General features: G+C 37.8%; 1 protein-coding gene across 12 annotated transcripts in view; it reads left to right on the top strand.

Annotated features, from left to right (window-relative positions):
* Nucleotides 1–23173, top strand: part of sgip1a (SH3GL interacting endocytic adaptor 1a) — a 70490-nt gene extending 47317 nt beyond the window's left edge. For 6 of the 12 annotated variants that reach the window (XM_081606095.1, XM_008415184.3, XM_081606100.1 and 3 more), the window contains 18 exons: nucleotides 1397–1408; nucleotides 3173–3194; nucleotides 3290–3374; nucleotides 4722–4807; nucleotides 5505–5585; nucleotides 6157–6231; nucleotides 6593–7375; nucleotides 8238–8359; nucleotides 8584–8737; nucleotides 9878–9937; nucleotides 13626–13685; nucleotides 14565–14676; nucleotides 15214–15369; nucleotides 16284–16419; nucleotides 16521–16723; nucleotides 17028–17092; nucleotides 17217–17381; nucleotides 18219–23173. In XM_081606095.1, coding sequence (XP_081462221.1) covers nucleotides 1397–1408; nucleotides 3173–3194; nucleotides 3290–3374; nucleotides 4722–4807; nucleotides 5505–5585; nucleotides 6157–6231; nucleotides 6593–7375; nucleotides 8238–8359; nucleotides 8584–8737; nucleotides 9878–9937; nucleotides 13626–13685; nucleotides 14565–14676; nucleotides 15214–15369; nucleotides 16284–16419; nucleotides 16521–16723; nucleotides 17028–17092; nucleotides 17217–17381; nucleotides 18219–18241 — 2400 coding nt within the window. In that variant the 3' untranslated portion in view covers nucleotides 18242–23173. The remainder of the gene's footprint in view (nucleotides 1–1396; nucleotides 1409–3172; nucleotides 3195–3289; nucleotides 3375–4721; nucleotides 4808–5504; nucleotides 5586–6156; nucleotides 6232–6592; nucleotides 7376–8237; nucleotides 8360–8583; nucleotides 8738–9877; nucleotides 9938–13625; nucleotides 13686–14564; nucleotides 14677–15213; nucleotides 15370–16283; nucleotides 16420–16520; nucleotides 16724–17027; nucleotides 17093–17216; nucleotides 17382–18218) is intronic. The other 6 variants (XM_081606104.1, XM_081606103.1, XM_081606097.1 and 3 more) reach the window with 5 other exon arrangements.
* Nucleotides 23174–23648: the final 475 nt, after the last annotated feature.

Here is a 23648-nt window from a genome sequence, read left to right as displayed (position 1 = left end):
ATCCAGCCGTATTGTGCATAGGTATAAGTCAGGACAAGAGTACAACAAAATCCACAGCATTTTAAAACTAAACTGTGGATGTGCAGAACCTTTATTTGGTATAGTGGGCAGATCTTGACAAGGAAAGATGTGGCATACCTCTGTTGAATTGCACAGGTTTTATATCGCATTACAGATGGAAATATTTTATTTTATTTTTTAACAGATATAGACTTTAAATAAGCATTGGGCTTCTGTAGCTGCCCAGCTGCTTTTAAACCAATTTTTTTTTTTCTTGCTGTGCTACAAACAGTGCAAGAGCTTTTTTTAAGGTGTATTTATGCTGTCTTTGACTGATCTGATTTAATTAGTTGTGAAGCCTTTAGTCTGCTGGTTCTCAGTCAAAATACTGAGATTATATATTCAAAAGGAAACAAATAGTGGCTCATACTGAAAACTGAAATGTTATGACAACCTCTCAAAATGCATATCTATTTGATCTTTTTTTTAAACTTGCATTTATTCCAAAGAAAAACTGGAACTTGTTTTTCCATTTTTTAAAATATTTTCCATATTTATCATTATTTCAGTCTGTTGTAGATAGTAATATTTGTCTGCTTAAAATACAGCCAACTTGTCTGAGTTTAACAACCACAATAATGTAATATTCCTTTATTCTTTATTATTTGATAAACCAATAGTAGTGCTTTAAATGGACTAGGGATTTCAGCTCTGATGCACTTCCTGTTTACGTTCAGCAGAGCTGCAGCAATTGGCTAGGTCAGCCTTCACTGAGGTCTTTCCTTCCTTACTTTATCCAATTATATGAATTCCTACCACCAGCATGTCCCACCCTCTGTTACATCACTTTAATCACTCATGGCTCACTGCACAACTGGGGCAAGCAAAAGAGTGAGAGAATGGAGGGAGAGATGGTTGCTGTGAGGTGGATCTGATGCGAGCAGATGGAGTGATTTCAGTAGAAATTAAAGAGTGGAAGAGGGCAGATGGGAGGATACGTAGGGAAATGAAAGGAACCTCGCTGGGATTAGGTGGCAGAGTTTCTGTTTTAACAGCAGACTGATCAGCAGCAAATGGATGCAGCCGTTAAAGAAACAGAATTAATAAGGCAGCTCTACAAGATGTTTTGGATTTTGTCCAGTCACAGTAGGCTGGCAAATGCATTTTCAATGCTATAGTTACAAACATACATATGCGTTTCAATAAATCACCCTGAGCTATCTTGACTAAATGTTTGAAGAGATGTTTCACTAAATTCAACAGAAAACGTATTACTCATGAAATACGACAGTCAGCCAGGCCAAACAGTCTTCTTCTGATGCACATGCTGTCCTCTTTACTGATTTGTCACTCTCTGATCAGGTATCTCTTCTCTCTTCCTTTATGCTGGTCACAGAGACGTAGCCCGGTAAGTGTCCTTTCCATATGTCTAACTGGGGTGACACTAAATATATCACATGACCTTCTGTACCCTTCAGCAAGACTTTACATTTTCTCAGCTAAAATAAGCATTTTTAAATTTTTATTTACTAATTCTTCAGATCTCTAGTCTTAAAGGTGTTTTGATTTTCCATCTGGAATTACTATGTTCTATTTTTTCTGTCTGCTTGGTGATAATTTGCACTTTTGACAGCTGGCTCTGATGTCTCTCTCCATCGTGTCTCTTCATCTGCTCATGTGTCCTCCCCTCCTGTCACACTCTCCTCTCACACACCCCAGCCTTTGATTGCTCGTGGTGTCCTCCCCACTATGAATTCATACTTCTGTTGGGATCACAGCGGGGAAAAAGACAACAATGTCTGGATTATCACCTTGTCAGCCAAATTTAAGACCCTTAGATTTTGCACACCAACTGTCAGTCTCACACTTTATGTGCTGTCACAAGCTGCTTCTTACACCTCAGAAAGCATATAATTAAAGGCTTTTTAAAGCTTTGATGACGACCCACTGCTTTCTTGTTACAGCAGACAGCAGAGGGATTCTAAGATGCAATGTTTCTCTCATATGAAACTAATAAAGTTTTTTTTTCCTAGTAACTAGTAGGATTATGCTTTATTATACGCACATGCAGGTGGTGCTGATCGCACCGTGGGTGGTAATAATTCAAGCACGCACAGTTTCTACATGTTCGTCCAGGAGGATTTAACACTGCAATATAATTAAACTCAATTGAATTGCCTCCATGTTTATTACCAACACTATGCAGTAACAAAATCTCAAACTAACATTTATTGGTTCATTTGTTCAGTGGGTTAAAGGGTCAGAAAAGGCTGAAATAACTGCTTTTCCTAAATTCATTAATGCAACCAATTTATTTAGAAAGACCATTGAACAGGGTTGATTTTATATTTGCAGAGTTAAAGCTATCAAAATTACTTAAAATGTGCTCATAGAGTTCATGATGTGATGCACATCCTAAACCGTGTTTGGTTGCTTTTCATTCTTTTGTTTCCAGGTGTAACCCCAAAGTCCACACACAGCTGCACAATATCAGATTGCAGAAATATTGCAATCTCTTCTCATTCTACTTTTCTGGGCTTACTTTTTAAACAACCGATTGGCAGGTAGATAGAGGCATTGTTACAGACACTGGGGTCCCAAAGATGCGACTCTTTGCTGCAGTTCTCTGTAGCCAGCTTTCAAAGGAGGGTTTTTCTTGGTGACAAGATAAACTTAGACCATCTTTCATCCTTTAAGCCAGTTATGCAAAATTGGTTTCTGCGTCTGGTCATATTTAGACTCCCAAGGTACCAAAAAGTAAAAAGAAATGCTAATTAAAAATTCCTAGGCAGTCTGAGCTAAAAAAAAAAAAAAAAAAAAAAAAAAAAAGCACATTGAAAATGGGTTGTTTTACATTTATTGTGTTGCCATAGTGAGGGGTGCTTGTAAGTTGTTATGTGTGATTTTGTAGAAAACTAAATATTAATGGTTGGCTTTCTCTACATTTTTTACCATGGGATTATTTTACTTTAGGGAAAAAAAACTGTGGTGAAGGATCATGAATTATTACCACCTACTATTTTAACTAAAACTGATTATTTTCATGTAAGTGAAATTAGGAATTACAAATAAGTATTTGCTTCTTCTGAGCATAGAGGGAAAATGTAAAAGTGTACCTCTTCTGTTTAGGATTTTTAGACTTTACTGTTTTTTTTTTCTTTCTATGTTATAGGGTATTAAAAGGAACACATCTAGTAAGTAACATTCTTACTGCCCTTCAGTCCAGACTTTAATTTTTTATTTTTTTGAGTAAAGTACTAAAAAATGCTGTTTTCCTTCATGCTCCCAGGTGAGGAAATTGCCAGGCCAAGGCGTGCCGTTCCTGCTGCTCCCATCGTGGCCCCCACACCAGCTCCAGCACCACAACCACCCAGGTATGAAGCACGGTTCTCACTTTATGCATTTTATTTCTGAATATTGATCAATTGCTGTTTGTGTATTAAATAGTTTAACCTTGTTGTTTTGTAAAAAGCCTTCAAAGCATTTATCATTAAATAAAACACTGTTTCTGTGTAGCAGCATAAAAAGACTGAACTTTTTCACATTTGTGCTGTCACAAGCTGTAATGTTGCATAAGTTCATTGGGACTTGATTTGATCAGGCTTGCTAAATAATTTCTTTGAAGAATCACCCCAGTACTGCAGTGGAGCTCAGAAATGGGACATTTTTTTAGATAATGTTCTTGATATTACTCTTTGCTCTTCTAATGCAAAAGACCTCATTGCAAGACTGCCCCACTTTTACCATCTCTTAGGAATTTTGAACAACTTCTTAGGAAAACAAAAAAACATTTTTGTTCTTCTTGTGGGAATCTGTGCACTCCATTAAGCTTGCAAAGCTGTCAGTCTGTACAACAGTGCTGTGTACTGAGCACCAAATCTAATATTACTCTAACAGCAGTTGTTTATATTGTGAGTTCTATGTAGGTGAATCATGCTGCAATGGTTCCAGTGGTTTACTTGAATGTCATCTTTTTGTTGTCCAGTTGCTTCAGTTTTCATTGTTTTGTCTGTTGAGTCATGAGGAGTCAGATAAGTCACATTGGCTCTTCTCTCTGCACATAGAGACAGAGGTTAGTCACTGTATCTCCACATGACCAATGCAGTTATTGTAGTTTTTCTTCTCAATACTGGTGCAAGAGTTTTCACAACTACTCCAAGAAGGTTCATGTATTTCTTTTTCGTTCCATGGGATTTTAATAACTTGCTGTATCCCACTATTTGTGCTTCCTACTTGGAAGCAGTGAATTTATGAAACTTTCTAAATTGGTTATAATCGTGTTAAAGAGGGCATTTTTTTGCCAATAGTGTACATGGTCAATGTGAGCAAAGTTTTACTGCCTGACTTACACAGATTCAATTAAATGCTGGATTTCAAGTCATGGCTTACATTCCTTAGGTTTTTTTGCCCTTTGAGTTCGGAAACTAAAAAGTGATTAAAAGGGTTCAGATTGGCTTGATCCCTTTTTAATCCCAATAACAAAAATCTTATTTTCAGAAAATAAAATTTTTGCCTCAATTATTTGAATGCCTCCATCTTTATAAATGAAAATTCTTGTTGAGTATAAATGGATTGATCAATCCTTATGTGCCATCAATAAAGTCTGGTGGAAATTGCCATGCATTACCTGACTGTAATGTGTCATAGCAGGCTTAAAATAGTGAACTATTAGGTGAAATGACAACACTTTTCTTCTCTTACTCACTTTGTTGCCGCTGCAGCAATCAGCAAACAGCATTCCCTGAAGACACCACAGCCTTATTTGGGCCTCCTTTAGAAACAGCCTTCGGAGAACAGAAAACTGAAGGTAACTGCTCTGTTCCTGTATCCATCATCCCTTTTTATCCTCTAAATGTGTCTATGTTTTTGTCTGGATTGATTCATGCAGGCTTTCTGAAAATACTCTTGCTGTGTCTTTTTTGCTGTCAGCTTAGTCTTATTTGACTGTCAACACATTTTCCCTTCGCCTTCCGCTCATGTCTTTACATAATTCTTCTTCTCTTGAACTCGCTGCAGTAGTTGTGAATTTAGCGTGTCTTTGCTGAGGTCAAAGCTGAAGATAACCCCCAAAGGTTGTGTTTATAGGTGTATTGCAGGTTGGTTAATACATAGGTTCTATTGTAACTGCTAACATTCAATCCTCTGGGCTTTCAGTTGCAGACTATCAAAAAGCAATTAGCTGTTACATAAGTTCTATCTCAGGCATAATGACCTCAAGTTGATATAAAATACCACTATACATTGATTCACACAGGTGTAGCTGCTCGTGTGTAGTTCCGTAATAGACATGCAGTACTTATGAGCTTTGTTTGGCAGTTTGTTTATGCTGTATCGTTTTTTTTCTTCCAGCTAACACTTTCTAACTGCTAACAGATTTCCTTACCCGATTTAAGACTTTTATTACAAGCTGATGAATGTTTTATTCCCTACAAAATATATAAAAGAATGAGAAACCCACTATTAATTTCCTTCACTTGACCTTCTGTGTCCCCTCCTGCACTTAGTGGTTCTTTCTGAGCCCGATGTGTGGGGGACTTCTTTCTCAGAGCCTGAATCCTCTTTAACCAGGTCCTTCCCCACAGGAAGTAAGTTTCATTATTCCACACTGTGTCACAGCTCCTCGTCTGCCTTGAATGACTGCACAGACCCACCAGCTCGCCCTGTGAACTCCCTCATCATCTGACTAACAAACAGACCTGGCAAACAGTCCTGATCAAACAGCCATGCGGTCATGATCCTCTCCACGTCCCACCAGACAAAGAGTTGTTTCCCGCTTCATTTCATCAGCCATTACACAACCACAGCATTTATTATTGGTTGACGTATGCTTTACAGCAAAGGTTCTGTACTCATGCTGCATCAACCCCTTCCTCTTTTGCTGCCCTATCCTTGCACTTGGCATGGTGGTGACTGAATTGTAAGGTTCTGTGCTGCATGATGGATGGTTTTGTGTTCCCCTCGTAAGAAGTATTGCTGTTTTTTGACAGATGTAGTAATTCCTGCTAAATCTTAACAAGCTAATCTGCTGACACTCTTGTTTTTTTATTTGTACCAGAAATCTGCATCCTGTGCAATACACCTACAGTTACAAGAATATTGGAACAGTTATAGTTTTAATCTATGAACTATTCAATAACGTTCTTAACATTTTTTCAGCTCCTCCTCCCCTTCCGCCTAAGAATGTCCCAACTTCACCCCCTACAACTGAAGCCCCTTCTCCAGATGCGGCTGGTGAGAGTTTCTTCTGCCTTTTTTTACTTTTAAAATCTTTTAATGTTAAACATATTCAACTCGAATTTTATTTTAACAACATACTGTGCATGAAATGGCTGAACTGGCAGTTTTTATTGAGCTCTTTTCTTAAAATCAAATTTAACATGAATGCTTTACATAAGTTTTAAAAAATACTGTGCAGCACTTTGGTGTAGTTAGTAGCTGCTTTATAAAAAAATGGACATTGACAAGTAAAGACAACATTTTTAAAGGTTATCATTATATAAATATACTTATCAAATTTATTAAAATCAAAACTTTACTTTATTTATACATTTCTGGAATGTAACATTCAATTTATCTCTGGTCTCTATTCCAGAAGCATCAGCAGATGCAAATGACTCAAGCAGGAAGCCCTCCATAGCAGACCTGGACAACATTTTTGGGCCGGAGGTGGCTCCCCCTGCTGGTGAAGATACAGACGACAAGTGGGTCTGCTTCAGTGAACACTCTCCTGCTGGGCCACCAGCACCAAAGGAACCTGCACCACATATGCCGTCTTCACCACCCCCTCCTGAAGAGCCAGCACCTCCTCCACCAGCCTCCCCTCCTCCACCTGAATCCCCCGCTCCCCCTCTACCTACATCAGCTCCTCCTCTCCCCATCGCTCTTTCCCCAAAAGAAGACTCGCCTCCTCCTCTTCCAACCTCCCCACCTCCGTCACAGGAGCCTTTCTTGCCTCCTATTCGTTCAGGTCCCTCCACACCAGAAGACCAAAATCCACTCTCCATCGCCTCTTCTCCCCCACTTGCATCAAAGGAGCATACATCACCTCCAGCTTCCTCCCCTCCCCCTCTTAGCTCACCTGCTGGTGTCCCACCAGTCCCCGCCCCCAAGGAGAGCACCTGTGAAGTGGTGACTCTGCTTTCTGAAGAACCCTCAGCTTCCTCAATCCCATCACCCCTTGTCCTCTCTCAAGAAGAGCAGTCTAAGAACACAAACGCCTCTCATCCCAAAGAGGAAAGAGGTGAAACGATCACCTCTCCCAAAGACACCAGCCAGGAAAGTCGGAGCACACCCCCACCGCCGCCTCCTCCTCCAACATACCGTGCAGTAGTTTCATCACCAGGCCCCACAGCTGGAGCAGGAGGGGCAAATAGTGGTGAGTACTTATTTATATTGGAAGTTCTCAGATGCCATGTTATGATTTTGTATTGACTATAACATAAAAAAGTTTCAGTTCATTGGTGTTGAAAGGGACAAACTGCCAGATGGATTGTGGCACCCTTGCTATTAAATTTGCACAGACTCAACAGATGTTTGGAGGGGAGGGACAGTGTTGTTTTGACTCAGATGAATACAGAATGTTATTTTTTTGTTATGATTAGTTTTTAAACTTAACCTATCTACAAAGCTTTTGTTTTGCAGCAAAAATATTATCTTATTATTGCAGTTTTGTTGCCTTTATATATTAAAATCTTATCTGTTTTTTTTATTAGACAGACCTATAAACATTTGCTGCTCTTACAAGGAGAAAAATAATGCAATGTTGTATAGATGTTTTGAACTCAGAGACGTGTTATGGCCAGAAGCTGATGAATTAGAGAAATGAATTGGAGATGAGACAAATGACATGACTTCATGATAGATTACTAATTAAAGTTCATTTGCACTCTGATTAACTTCTTAAGTAACATTCACTGTTTAGTAATGGTTGACAATAATTGTAGGTATTTAGCATAAAACAACAATTTCAATATATGGGACATTTTTCCACTGAAATAATAGCCTTTTGTCAAGGTGGGATTATGCTACTGGAATAATTTGCCTTATTTTAAGGTTTTTGAAGCATATTTATCATTCCAGGAAATATACAATGCACTGATCCTTGTCATTTTATTTGCAGTTTTTATTACTTAATTTAAGTTTAGTAAATTTCATAAGTAAAGCAACTTGCTGCAAGTGTTTTAATTGTACGATTGAACTATATCTGAGCCTTGCTTGGCTTCTGCGCTCATCTTCAGGTTCCTCCTCACCTGTAAGACCTTCCACCCCCTCGTCAGTCAACCCAACCCCACCCCCACCTCCGCCTCGGCCCCCTTCACGACCCAAGCTTCCTCCTGGGAAACCTGCTGTTGGAGATGTGGTAAGATCGACCATGTATTTTTTCTGATAAGTTTAAAATCTAACTAGGAGTTTACTTTATCTTCCATCTTCTGTCGTAAAAAAGAAATCCTGCAGAGGTAAAACATAAGAAGATAAACACTTCTTTATATTTTTATCCAAGCAGAACCTGGTTTAAATATTGATTTAAAGGTCAATATCAACCTAATTTTTGCCTTTTTTTTTCGTCTTGTGTGTATTTTTTAGAACCGGCCGTTCAGCCCACCAATCCACTCGGCGAGTCCCCCTCCCATTGCTCCGTTGGCGCGAGCTGAGAGCACCTCCTCAATCTCCTCCACCAACTCCCTGAGTGCCGCCACCACACCCACTGTTAGCAAGGAGCTGTGTGTGTCTGTGTCAGGTGTGTGAACCAGTTCTGATGTTTGAAGGTTCTGCTAATATAAAAAGAAAAACTGAGAGAAATAGTTCACCTGCACTTGTGTAGCATTAAATGTTTTATTCATTTCCGAACTTCCCTTCTGCTCTTGCTCCTTTTGTTTGAATCAGTTTTTTTTATTTTACTTTTTATTATTTAAATTGAAGTGTTAAAAGACTTGACATTTACACAGAACAAATTATTTTGTGTCAATTGGGGCTGATTAAATTCCACGCTTGCAAACATGCTGAGTGTGAGCGATAGGCGAGAATGTGAAGCAGGGTGTTGATTTTCACTCGCAAACATTCTTGAATGAATTAACGATGGAGCAGTTCATATTCCTTGATCTAAATTTAGAGTCTGTGTAAAGGAGCCTGCAGTGCAGAGTTGTGAGTGGATAAAAGCTAATCTCAGTAGGCTGTAACATGACTGAGTCATAGCAGCATGAAAAAAATAAACACCATGGAGCAGCGGGAGTTATATAAAAACAGAAAAGTCCTCAATTGCAGGGGGATTTTATTCAAACTGATTTTTAGGACCCATTGCTTGAAGAATGTATACTTAAAAGGATCAGATGTTTACCAGGTTTCTTAATAATATAATTATTACCTCAGGTGTTTAAAAACATTCTATGCAGTCATTAGCTATTATACAGAGATAATACCAAAGTACACCAAATGCAAAACCACCATAGGCTAGAAAAATAAAATGTTATTTTATTTTATCCATCTTACATCGCTGTGAATAAATTTTGGTTCATAACTGCATTGAGGCTCACAGACTTGTTTCGGCCCATCAAAGCATCCCAACATTTCAACCAATCATGACTTTGACCCTTGATTTAGCTTTCATTCATTGTGGTGTACCTTTGGCTAATGGCAAATCTGCTCATATGATCATTAGGCAATTTAAAGTCATTACCTATTTTCTATTAAAATACCTTCTATTTGATTGTAAGCCCCTGTAAGCTTTTGAGTTCCACTGCTTTTAATTTTGACATTTTCCGCAGCTTTTTATTTAAGATCTCCATTTTCTATTTACATGCTTGTACGCTTATTTTTACGCTTTTGTTTGAAATTCTTTCTTTTTTTGTTTGTTTTGCTGTTTTGTCCCTTTGTTTGTCAGAAGATGATGCTTATGTAGACAAACTGCCCACCTTTGAGAGGCACTTTGATTCATTTGCAGGTAAAGTTCAACTCCAACGGAGCACTTGGGGGGAGTATGGAATGCTATAGGAGTCAATATGAAATCAATAGCTTATCCATTGATAATTAATAATCTATTACCACTACAATAAATATGAACTAATAGCCAGACAACAGGCAATGCAGCTTTTTGGATTCATTCAGCAAACTGCCCACTGACATTTGAAGTGTGGAGAAAAAACGTCTACATTGGACCCCATCAAATATGTGTCTATCATTCCAGCTGATCATTCATTTGTGTATCCATGTATATCCATTCATTAATATTTATGATGTACATGCACATATGTAAACTTCCTTTTGGCACTGTGAGTAGTAAGTGCTTTTTGAAAGGCGTTGGTTTCATATTGACTGCAAGGCATTTTATAAAGTGTGGGTTTGGAGTGCTCTTTTGTGAGTTTTTCTGTTTGGTGGTTTCTGCTGAGATTGATCTTGATTGAGGACCTTAAAGGCCATTCTGGAGTGTTATGTATGCCATCTTGAGATATAAGTGAAAAATGAAGGTATTTAAACAATAAAAGCAGGCCATTTTTCCAATTCTCTCATCTTATAACATTACATTAAGCTTTTTGGATCAAATACAAATTGTCCAAAATGGCCATGTTTTTGCCATTGTTGAAATACCTTTTTTTTTTTCATTCACATCAGTTTTCTTCATTCTAATGTGAAGAGATACCATAAATTCATGGCATTCCTTTTGCTTTTCAGTAAAGTTTTCTCATCGTTTCCCTCTCATCCCACATATTTAAAGACATTTTAGTATTTATCTCACTAATGTAACTTTTTTTTCTCATCCTGTTCATTTCTCAGGTCAAAAATGCAACTAATAATGAAACCTGGTTAAATCACACAAGTTAAAAGAAATATTTGTTTCTCCGTTCATCTGTTTGCCTGAGACTTTTCTCTCTGTCTTATGACTGTGCACCAGTGCCTGTCTTGCCCTGTCACCATGGTAGCCTCCTATCTCTCATATTTCAAGAGATTCCTTTCTTGTGCAGCAAAGTCTCTCCCAGATTCCTTTTGTCTCGGCATTCAACACCAGAAATGTTTCTGAGTGTTGTGTGTGCTGGGTTTCTGTGTGAGCTTGTCTGAAGGGCCCCCTCATATGAGGGTTCTTGAGATCATCAAACACACACACACATTCACAACACGCATTGTCACGAACTGTGTTAGATCAGAGCCTGGTTTGAAGTCTGGCATGAGAATCAGGTCGAATTAGACAAGTAGCTGCTTTGTATTCATGTCTGTCTCTCTACAACTGGAGTACAAGCCTCAGGTTTACCCAATCTCACTGAGGTGCCTTGATCTGTGACTTCCACCTTTCTCACCTGCCACTCATTCACTCTCTAGGCTCAGAGACCTTTGAACCCATTCAAACATATTGAAGGACACGTTGTGTTTGCCACATAATGGATTACACTTATTTTGTTCCACCACTCTACATTCTTAGTCGGCTCACTCATTCATTAGCAGCAATTTGCCACAACAAACGGATGATGAACAAAAACCAAGGTTTTGCCCTGCTGTTGAGCATAAGGACTGGATTAATAAATTTATATATTTTTTATTTTTAATTATTTTTCTTGCTGTTGTCATGCTAATGAAAAGAGCCTTTCCAGGTATACAAAATCTTTTTCTTGCCCAAAAATATTTGTTTTTAATATTGCATTGTGTTGCTAATTAAGCCTCAGAATAACCCAATACACTGTTTTCCAACCAGAACAAAGCACTATTATCCATGTTTGCCTCATTTTAATGCTCGTTTTTCTGATATTTCTATTTTACTTTCTATCCACACTTTCACCTGAAAATAACGTCATTATAAGCAAAACTTTGAGTGAAGCTGTAATGTGGTTTGGATTTTCTAATTTCCAGATCATGTTTTTGACTCCCCACATTGTTCCTAAAATAAGTATTAAGATAATGTGGTGTTGTTGGCAAGTAGTGGGCCAAAAAAAAGTTTTAATTGGACACATGTCATCATTGAGGATTCCCTCTGTGAAGGGATTGGTTCAAGTTTAGCCACACCTTTTGGGCTTTTTAAACAGACTTTCATTCTCAGTTTTCTTTCAAAGCAAGTTCCAGAGCCTGAAATGTGGGTTTCTGTTCTCCACCTTTTCTTCTTGTGGTTTGGTCTCATTACTGCCATCTGCAGCTTGTGTTGGTTCATTGCATCCATCTCTGTTTCATAATGTGCAGATGGTACTATAATGATAATGTAAACATAGAATGGCATCAAAAAGGTGTATACACTGATCAGTTTCAACATTATGATCACAGCAGGTGAAAGTAACACAGATTGTCTTCATGTTAGTTGGTGGGAAATGCCAGACAGCATGTGGACATTTCAGTCCTCCAAGGTGACGTGTTCGAAGAAGGAAAAATGGGATCATGTAAAGCTTTAGCTGAGTGTGAAAAGGTCCAAATTGTGGCTACAGAATGACTAAGAGCATCTTCAAGATTTTGCTCTTGTGTAGTCTTCCCAGAAATGATTGGTATGTTTAAATTGGAGTTCAAGGAGGGAACAGCAACATGTTCATGGGCAGCTGAGACTTATCGGTGTGTGGTCAAGGCTGAACCACAAGGTCCAACCCAAAGTTGAGTTGCTGGAGCTTAAACTGCTGGAGAAGTTGTTGTTTATTCTGTTTATTCTGTCAGAATTTAAAGTATTTTATAATTTGCTATGAATGAAACTAGCCAAGATGCCAATGCTGTCTCCAGTCCACCTCCCACACCACTAACAATGGGTATGTGAGTATCAGAACTGGACAGATCAATTGAAGAAGGTGGTGTTGTTTGGGGAAACAAGAACGCCTTGTTTCCCCAAACAACAAGGCAGTGGGTTTTACTAGAGAAAGAAGCCAGCTGTTGAGGGCTGGCTTCACCAGCTGGAAAATTGACCAGCTGGGACGTGACATTTGCCATCTAACGTAGTATTATTGAAAACTGCATTCCCCTGTAGCTGTGGTCTGTTTCAGCAGGATCAGAAATGGTTTAAGATTAGACCTTCAAATTCCCCTGATCTCAGTTCAGTTAAGTATTTGATGGTCTGGACAAACAAAGCAGATCCTTTCAGGACCCATCTTTTAACATAAAGTCTTGAAGGATCTACTGCTTAGATCCTTAGACATCTCCGGAGGTGATGCTTCAACAGATCAGAGTTGTTTTGTCAGCAAAAAGGAACACACTATTAAGCTTGTGATCGTAATGTAATCTGCGTAAATTTCAAACGTTATAAATACCACAGATGAAAATGTGTCCGCTTGCTTCATGTTTTCAGTTTTGATCACAGTGTTGATCATTTGAGACTCCACAGTCCCCTTTGCTATTTAGCTCAACTCAACATTGAAATCCGTCCTGACCAACGTTCAGCAGCACAAGCCTGGCTGTCCCTATGTCTACCCGAGTCCAGCATTGTCTCAGTCACCCTATTTTTGGCCAGTATGCGTCTCTCCCATCTCGTCACATGTTCTGTCCTGGCAGTGTCTCCGCGCTCCGTCTCTCCTCTCACCCGGCCCTCACCCTCCACGTTTCACTTCACCGTGACGTGTGATAGACCTTCCATGTGAGACTCATGCTTCTGTCCTTCTCTCCCCCCTCCTCACCCACCTCCCACCTTTTCATCCCTCTACCTCCTCCCCTTCACTGCCCCCCTCCACCCAACACAGAGAATGACCAGCCATCCCTTGTTTGGTTTGACAGAGGGAAGTTTTATTTAACCTTTGAAGGTAAGTTTCCTCGGTAACAGGGAAGCGTGCACACACATAAACACTCTTCTGAGTCTCATTCGTGCAAGCTTGGCCCTACCCTCTACGCTGCCCTTTTCCTTAAGCTCCTCCCTCAAAAGATCCTCCATTTTCTAACCCTCACTATGCTAAATATGTGGCTGAGCATTCCTTCTCTGTACTAAAATATATTTTTTGACATTTTTTTTCTCTCTTTTGACATTGTTCGGTCTCATTTCATCTCCACTTTCCTTCTTGAAGATTCATCTTTCTTTGTGCACTTTACTAATCTATTTATAATTACTTTTCCTCTTGGTGGTCTTCTAGTTTATTTAGTTAGATGTCATTTTCTATGATCTTGTCAAAAATACTTCAACTATAAAATACATCTGGAATAAGCATGCAAATACTTGTCTTTTTCTCAGTCTGCCTTGCTATCATCTTCTGCACCTAGCAATGCTTATTCGGGGGAAAAAAGCAAACATCGCTGTATTATGAATTGTGCCAATAAATGACATTGTACTTTGTAAAAGGGATATTTCTCAGTCAAAAAGCAGAGAGAAATGTGTCATCTTTGTGTGTAATCTGCTGTTCAACCTTACTAACACTGGTGTTTCTATTCATTATGAATGTGTGATGTTTCATTTCATGTCATCTATAAATGTTTTGTCTTCATTTCGTCCTTGCACTTTTGGATTGGAAGAGTGTAAAATCCTGGCCTGGAACTTTTTAGTTACATATCTGCTCTCAATTTAAAAAATGATTAAATCATCAATAATTATTTACTATAAGGTTTCAAATTCATGACCTATAAGGTCATGTGTTCACTATGTTTCATGCTAGATTTAATTCTGTTTTTGTGCTGCTTTGCCCTGATTTTAGGCTGCTCCCGAGGACCGAGCCCTCTCACTATGGGGGCCCAGGACACACTTCCTGTGGCCGCGGCATTCACAGAGACTGTCAACGGCTTTTTTAAAGGAGCAGACCCCAGCAAGTACGTCTTCAATTTGACAATATCAAAAAAATTTATTTAGTCAGTTCATGGAGTTGATGTAAAGGATCTAGTCCAAGACTAGTCCATATTATTTACTAAATATGACATGTCTCTGTTTTGGCTCCATTGTGACATCTACAGCTATTGAAATGTCACTGGATGTTTGTAAAACGAAGGAGTTAGACTGAAGAAAGTTTGAGAAAACTATGTATTGCTATAAAGTATATGTAAAGTTGCATTTAGAATAGCTTTGTATTTATTTGCCTCATGTGTTGGAAAATAGATTTATTTTAGGCTTAGTCATGATTGTGTTTGCACAGCATTACTGTGGGCTAAACAATTTTTTTTTTCTTAATTTAGCTTGCTACTCATGATGTTGTTGATTTGAATTGTATGCAGTCAATTCGAAACAGTACTGGAAGCAGTGATGACTCAGATATATTATCAAAAGAAAATCAAAGAGGGGACAGAACATAAGAATATTACAAATTACTTGGGTGATGTTTGTCTGCAGCTTACAACGTTTCTTTCTTCCAGGTGTGTTGTGAAGGTCATAGGTGAGATGGTTTTATCGTTTCCGGCAGGAATCACACGGCACTTTGCCAATAACCCGTCCCCTGCCGTGCTAACCTTCAGCATAACCAACTACAGCCGACTGGAGCATGTTCTGCCTAACCCCCAGCTGCTCTGCTGGTAATACCATCACCGTAAACTCACCACCTTGTTCAGACACCTTTTCACCTCAGACAATATCTCTGTGAAGCAAGGAGCCTTTAAGGCTGAGGCCCTTATCATCTAACTTTATTATTTTAGCTTAAATGTTTAACATGAGTGCAATAAATGAACTAAACCTCACTAAATTCATATTAGACCTTTAGACACACCCTGCATTACACGTTTTGTTAACATTACCAGCATTACTTGTCGATTTAGTGAAATAAAAACTTATACTGGATGTTAGAAATAGCAAATGTTGCACTTGCTGATGTTCAGTTTTCTATTGGATTGTTATTAACTACCCATTTGTTAACCACTGAGATCAAGATGTACTGAGGCTTTAAAAAGTTACAATTTTAAAACCTGTAAAATATTGATATTATTGATCCTATAGTTTAAAGTATTTTAAGTAAATGCCAGGGAAATGTCAAAGTGGCTGGCATTTTGCCCAGCCAGACAGAAATGTAGCACTGCCCCCTGTGCTACATGAAGGCTATTACACGTTCCCCTCACTTATAAAAAAAAATACATTTTAGTTACCTTTAAACTTTTGTAGTTATTAATGAGGTGTTAATTTTGCTTTGAAATTTTTAATGAATGATGAAGCAATGACATGAACCAAATTTGACTTTAAATAGAAGTCATTTAATTTGGTTCATGAAAATGAATTGCTTGGTAAATCACCTATTGTGAGGCAGTTCATGTTGGTTTTTACAAATTTTTTCTATGCCAATTTTTGATGAAAGTAATAGGTTTCTGGGTACTTTTTTATATCTGCCTTCAAGCTTTGTGCTTGCTTTTTTTGTTTTTTTTCCTTTTTGTGTTTGAAAATCACAATTGTTCTGTGTGTTGTTAGTGTTGTGATTACTTTCTTTTACTCCACCAACCAGCGACACCACCACGCAATCTAAGGCTGATTCAAAGGACTTCTGGGTGAATATGCCAAACCTGATATCCCATCTAAAGAAGGTGGCTGAGCAGAAGCCGCAGGCAACGTACTACAACGTCGACATGCTCAAGTATCAGGTTAGCTCGGCCAGGGACCAAACATTTGGTCCGTTTGAGAGAAATACATTTTCCATTAAAAAACGTATTTCTCTCAATACTTAACTCTTGTCTGCGTTTAGGTATCAACGAATGGCCTCCAGTCGGCTCCTCTGAACCTGGCTGTGAGCTGGAGATGTGAGCCCACCAGCACTGACCTGAGGATAGACTACAAATACAACGGGGAGGCCATGTCGACGCCGATGGCTCTCAACAACGTCCAGTTTCTCGTCCCAATCGATGGAGGTGTTTCAAAATTACAAGCTGTCCTACCTCCTGCTGTATGGTATGCGCCAAATCATAAACTAGTTGGTTATTACACACTGTCTAGCTTACAACCTAAAGATGTTGGCTTGTCGAAACAATGTGGTTATGTTCTTTTAGGAAGTTCACGTGAAATGAAACACATTAATATTTTAAATAATAATGGAAATAAACTTTCTTTACATGATTTAAGATTTTACTCAAATACAATTTTGCTGAAAAAAGGTTTCTATTTACCTTAGCTGTTAAATCTTAGCATTAATTCCAAAACGTTCTATAGGCTTCAAATAAATGTCCTTTCTATGTTTCCATTTCTATCTATACAGGAATGGAGAGCAGCAAAGAATCCTATGGAAGATCCCTGATATCTCCAAGAAATCTGAAAACGGAGGTATAGACAACAGCTTTGAGATGAATTTCTGCCCATATTCAGATTCTGTTTCAGAAGTAAAATATACATTTATCTAAAATAATTATAACTCTTGTATCTTTCAATATTTATTTTCTTGGCCCAGGTGTGGGGTCCCTATTGGCACGCTTCCAGCTAACAGAGGGTCCCAGTAAACCGGCGCCGCTGGCAGTGCAGTTCACCAGTGAGGGCAGCAACCTGTCAGGATGTGACATTGAACTGGCTGGACCAGGATATCGCTTCTCTCTAGTTAAAAAGAGGTTTGCTGCAGGTAAGTTTCTTTGCATTCAAAAGTTTATCCAAACAGAAACATTTTTTTATATTTATAAGCTTTGCTTCCATAGTTAAATTTTTATTTTTTTATCAATTCTAAAAAAAAAACTGTTTACCTGGTTACTTTTAGGTAACCTGGTTACCTAAACCAGTTTACCTGGTTTAGGTAACCAGGTAAACAGACACTGATATCTTTTTTATTACTATTTAGACTTCTGACCGTCACATGTTTTGTGGTTTTTCCATTTGAATTATTTTGTTAAGAATTTGGACAAAGTTTGAAGGTGTCTACAAAACTATCATAATATATTAATATGATAAACAGAAACGACACAAAGACAAAACAGTTTTGTTCATTCAAAATAATCTGAATTTGAGAGCTAATGAAAACAAAATCTACAGTACAAAAATAAAATCAAATTAATGGAGAATCTGAAACCAATACCGATACTGACTTGATCGATCCACCCACCTCTAGTCTTAAGCTTATATGTTTTTTTTTGTTATCATGTAAGTAGGTAAGTAGTGCTCATTACATGAATGACATAACAGATTTCTTACATTTTTCAGTATAACTTGTGCAATGGGGTGTTTTTTGGATACAAACATTATTCATGCACCTTTAATACCTCTGTCACACTATTGTTTTATCGGCATGGAGAAACCTAGCGTCATTGGATAGCAATGCTCCTTCATCACCATATAACCAATTACAACCATGGATCTTTCCACACACACCCTGCAGTCTGCAGCATGACTGCACATGCTACACAACTGTTACTCAAATATCACATTATTGACCAGGTAACAGCAGCAGTTTATTTGCATCTTTCAGGAAAATACCTGGCTGACAATTGACCCCCACTAAGAGCAGCACTGTTGAACTGAACGACTGTCATGGACCAAGGTTAGCAACGCGACCAGAGGGCAGACCCAAACCAGACACTCCTATGACCCTTTCTGAACCCACACGGCAAGGTCTGCAGCCTACCCAGCAGTATTGTATAACTTGCATATAGCATTGTGGAACTGTTTCACGTCATGTAATTATAGTATTTGTACTCATCTCATACAAAACGTGTGTTGCTGCAGTTAGACACCTGGGTTCTTTCCTTCTCTAAAGTCTGTGCCTCTGTCTCCATCCTCCTCTGGTCAGTGTTTGGTGGTGTTATTTAAAGTTTCACTGCAGCTGCCTGACAGAAGACTTGGACAGAGCATTTTTCTTTGGTCTGTGAGGAACTTTTTCGCAGTGACGCATCTCAGCCCACACAGTTGAATCAGCATGTACAGCAGTACGAAATGAGTTATGCTAAATCACAAACCTCAGAGCAAACACGCTTTTGTTAATGATTGTTGTCAGTGCGTTGAAACAATCTAATAAAAACAAATTCAAGTAGCTACATAAACATAGTTTTTCAAGGATTACGTGCTGGTACTACAGGGTCTTACGACTTTCAATTGCATCCTGTTTGATGCAACAATCTGATAATTCTCTCTCTTTATTGCACACTTATACTGAGAAGTGTTAGGCAGCTGCATTGATGAGTCAGTTCACTGGTTGAAAATAAAAAAATCTAAATAAAAATGAGCAGGGTTTTCCTGTCAGAACAAAAGAATTGTACAGTGTCATTTTAACATGTATCTCAAAGGGCGTTTGGTGTTTTCCTCGTATTGTCAGATAGCCTTTCTGTTGTTCCCAGAACAGCAGTGTTAGACACCAGAGTTACATGACAGCATTCTATTTTTATTTATTGATGACGATTTGTTGTATAAAACATGTGATTCTGTATATGAATAGAATCTGAATGGTATCACACAACTTGGAACCCTTAAATGTATAAATATTTGAATTCTCTTGCATTTTTGTTATCTGTGTAGTTGGGTAACCTTGTGTACAGTATAAGGTATAATTTTTTGAATTTATTTCAGATATAATTTTTTAACTCAAGTGCAACAAGATTTGAGCTATATATGGGTGGGGGCCGTGGGGTAATTTAAAGAAAATGATGAATATCTTCCTGGATGCCGTGTTATGCTTTCTGAAAGCAGTGTTATCGTAGAGTTAGAAGTCCACACTTCAATAAAGTTATATGCGTACGTTTTATTTTGAAAGTTCATGCTAACCAGCTAGCCCTTCTATACCATCTTTAGAGGTTATTCACCCATTCATAGTTTTTATACAATCACTTCTATTGCATATATATAAGAATCTTTTGCAGTTGGTCAATCGCCATTTAGTCGCATTGTAAATCAAATCAGCTCAACTTTTCTGCAACTTGCTTATGAATCAGGTGGGAGTGGCTGTTTAGCATTACAAGCTGTTAATGGGGGCATAACAAAAGTCATGTTTCCAACATCTAGAGTAGTTTTTCTGAGCCCTTTATTTTCTATTTTAACTTCATCTGCCAGAGTGAAAGTCTGAACCAAAGCAGGGCCTGTAGTACCCTTGGTATTACCTTTGTAGTGATCTCTGGATTTCAAATTGGCAGAATATTTGAACCATTTTGTTTTGGAAGTACTCCACTGTTTGTGTTTTGCATTGCCTTTACATGTAATATATTTTAATTGCAGTACATGTATGCAAACAGGGAGACCAAATCTTCTTATCATAGTATTATTTTAGTGTTTTAATTTGTTTATGTGGAAATGTTTTACGTTTGTTTTGAGGCACAATAAAAGCAATTACACCACCAGAAGAATGTTTATTTTTAACTAATTAGATGTTTTTAAAGATTGCATGTGTGCAATGTTATTTTTAGACACATGGCATTGATTTAATTTATCATATGTCTGATAATGTGTCATGTTTCCTCAGAGTTTTGGGAGATTGTAATATTGTGTCCAAGTAAAACACCGAGAAAATATCAGACATGTTGGTTATAACAGCTGAGTGCTTCTGTTTATCTCTCATCTGCCATAAATATAATTAAAGGCTTTTGCAGCTGTAGAGTACATTTGAAACTCTTTACAGTTGCACCTTTAAGTGGAGATTGAAATGACTTTATATAAGACGAAGAGAAGTCGCTGTAAAATAAGAATCGGATTTAGTTCGCATTCCTAAATAAGTACTTAATGAGAACATTTAGTTGTGAATCTACACCTGTGAGTTGCAGACTAACAACTGAGTCAAGCGACTTTTTTTCTACATAAAACTGCACCGCAGGCAAGACACACAGCAAACAACCCAGGGTAGACCGGGGGTTCGCAGTCATTAGCTTTTAAGGGGATAATGGTTCAGGAAAACATAATTATGTTGATAAAACATGTAAACTTAACATTACTGTCTTCTGTCCAAGATGCTGGAGTCAGTTTCCACCTGCAGGTTGATGGATTTGCCAGATAGCAGTTGAATGTCATGTGCCAGCACCATAGGACAGGCTCTATTAAAGCTAGTTGGTTGCAGCAACTGAACTTTCAAAGAGTAAAACTTGCACATACACACTGAAATGTTTGACATTTTAGAATTATCATTACATTTTATATCTGCCTGGGGACTGTTCACTTAGCATAAAGACTGGGTTTATATTTATTAATTAAATATTTCCTAGCCAGTACCTAAGAGACTCAGAGTATCACACATTTTGTTTTCTTAACTGAAGATATCAATCGATCTTAAAGAAAAAGTGTAACATGCACCTTAAATGAAGCTTCAGAGGTTCTTTTATGCAGATTAGTATAATGCAGCTGTTTTTAATCAAACCAAGATGATTTTTATCCATTTCCCTGACAGTGCCAAACGGCCCTGCTTCAGCAAATCTGTTGCAGGTTTTGGCGCTGTTACAACTCGCTCAAGCTTTTACAGATTCAAAGTTTTAATTAGGTGAATCCCCCTGGCTTACCAAATAGCTGTAGAAAATCGCAAGGTTCCCTTTAATTTTACATGTCTTACTAATTGATTATGAAATAGATTACTCAGATGCAAAAATATTGCATATTTTTTCTAATATCAGTCAAAAACTGTTAGCAAGTATTCATTAGCATCAGCATTGGTTACTCTTACCTCCCTACAGCCTTGTGAGACCTGAGACTTGTTCACTTATGAATATAGCTACATTTGCTGTTTCCCCTTGATTACAGTCTTTATGCTAAGATAAGCTAACAAGAAGTTTGTGGTAAATCCTGTGTGAGCGGCCCCTGAAGCTGGAGTTCTCAGTTCAGAAAGTCAAACCTCCTTGAGCTATCCAGGGTGGAAATCCAAAATGGCTGCCATGCATATACAAGAACAAAAAATTTGCAGTTGTAGATTTTTGCTTTCAAATTGAATGCACTCAACATCCAACTTCCAAGGCAAATGGATGGCAGTATTAACGAACCCAAAATGTCAAGCAGTTTTTTTCAAATATAACATGTACAACAATAAAAAATTTAAAAAAAATTTCCCACCTGCAAATACGTTTACTGGGACCAGCTTGTTTCTTGTGCCCTCCGAGTAAAAGAGAAACTTTAATCCAGTAAATAAAAGTACTACTAGATACTACTAGCCTTTGGTTTTTACCAGTTATACTTTTCACCTGATACCAGTTATCTCAATGGTAACTAACTCCCAGACTAAACCTTATGCAGCACACCCAGTTGATCATGCCAGCGCTTGAATTCATGGCTTTAATTTTCATATATGTAATGGTCTCTGTGAGATGACTTGATTTGAATGAGGGTGTGAAGCAAGGTTAAGTAGACCAAAATTCTATTTTTGTTCTGTTTTTGTATTTTGTGTGTGTGCGTGTGTGTGTGTGTGTGTGTGTACCCCGGACAGTCAGTCCTGTGTTGAGGATAATAAGATGAATATTTTTAAAATGCAGAAAAATATATTATTGTTTAATGTGAGAACAACAACACTGTGCTGATTATGTTCAACTTCCTGAATGCTCTGAAACATGAAGAACAAAGTCTGTGTATGAAGTGGAACTGAAAACTGTATGTGGTGTACCGTTTGTCTGCATTCTGCTAAATGTAACCAATCACTGTCTCATGACTAACTCTAGAGGGGGAAACAAATCTGTAAATCTAATCATTTTGACTTATGAAGTACTTTTGACTGGATATAGTTTGCATTGTAAATATATTTAGTGACTGAAGAGCTGGGCTGCACAATTAAATTCAAACGGATGTTTTATGTTCTTGTGTGCAAATCCAATATAAGGGAACATAGAAGATGAATTTTGAAGTAAGATGACTGATTGGTGCCATTTAGCTTCCAGTGAAACCTTCATCTGATAATAATAGCTTTTATGTTGAATAGATACCATGTCCAACAGGATTCTGTTATCTTTTGTACGAATTGTGAGATTGTCAGTGCAACAGTCACTACAGCATTATCTGCCAATGCCCACAATATGCAACATTAATCATATGAGCATTTTAAATTATCATTACTCAATAGCTTAAGCTTTTTATCAGCTTGAAAGACACAACCAAAATTTTTAATTGGTTTAAATTAAATTTGAAAAATAAAATCGAAATATGCGAGCAATTTCCAGCTCTTCATCCCAGTGATGAATTTTTCTGCCTGTAGTTATTGCATGCAGAGCATGCAGTAAAAAGTGAGGCATCTATGGTGAGAGGTAGTACTGAAATGACATGTTGTGCTGAGTGTCACTTACCTTGGGTTATGTTGAAAAGAGAGCAGGGAGTGGCTTTTTTTGTTTGTGAGAAGCCGGGATGCTTCTTTTTGGTTCTGTGCAGTTAACCTCAAACTCATGTGCAAGCTGTTTGTACAGAACATAACAACGCTAAGATAAACTGAGAAAATTAGTTTGCTTCTTTCCAAAACCAATAAAAAGTATAACTGGATCCTTGTTTTTGTGTCACTTTGTGTCTTTGTTGAATTATCTCTTTCTCCCTGAAGACTGTGCAGAAAAACAGGTATTGCAAATTTAAATCTAATTTCACTCAAAGTAATGTTCATATTATTTTTGAAAATTTCAGATTTTATCCAGTTTATTTTCCTTTACAGACCAAATTCAGGCATTAATTCTTGCTGTGCTGGAGGCTTTGTTGTCAGTTTGACCTTTTAAATGTCACTGAATCTCTATTATAACTAGTATTAAATTGGAATGAAGAGTTGAAAACAAATATTTTCTAATACTGTATTTTTTTTTAATCACTGTTTTAAATTAGACTACCTGTTTGCTGTTTTAGGTCAATTGGATTTGCCTTCAGTTTTTTGTTGTTTTGTTTTTTGTTTTTTTCTAATGCCAGAATAATTTAACCCTTTTTTGAAGTTTACATAGATTTTGTCAGCATAGATGCTTGTTACAATCAAACA

This window comes from Poecilia reticulata, chromosome 4 (assembly GCF_904066995.2).
Source record: "Poecilia reticulata chromosome 4, P_reticulata-male-v2, whole genome shotgun sequence".
Taxonomy (NCBI): Eukaryota; Metazoa; Chordata; class Actinopteri; order Cyprinodontiformes; family Poeciliidae; genus Poecilia; species Poecilia reticulata.
This window is presented reverse-complemented; position numbering and strand designations above follow the sequence as displayed.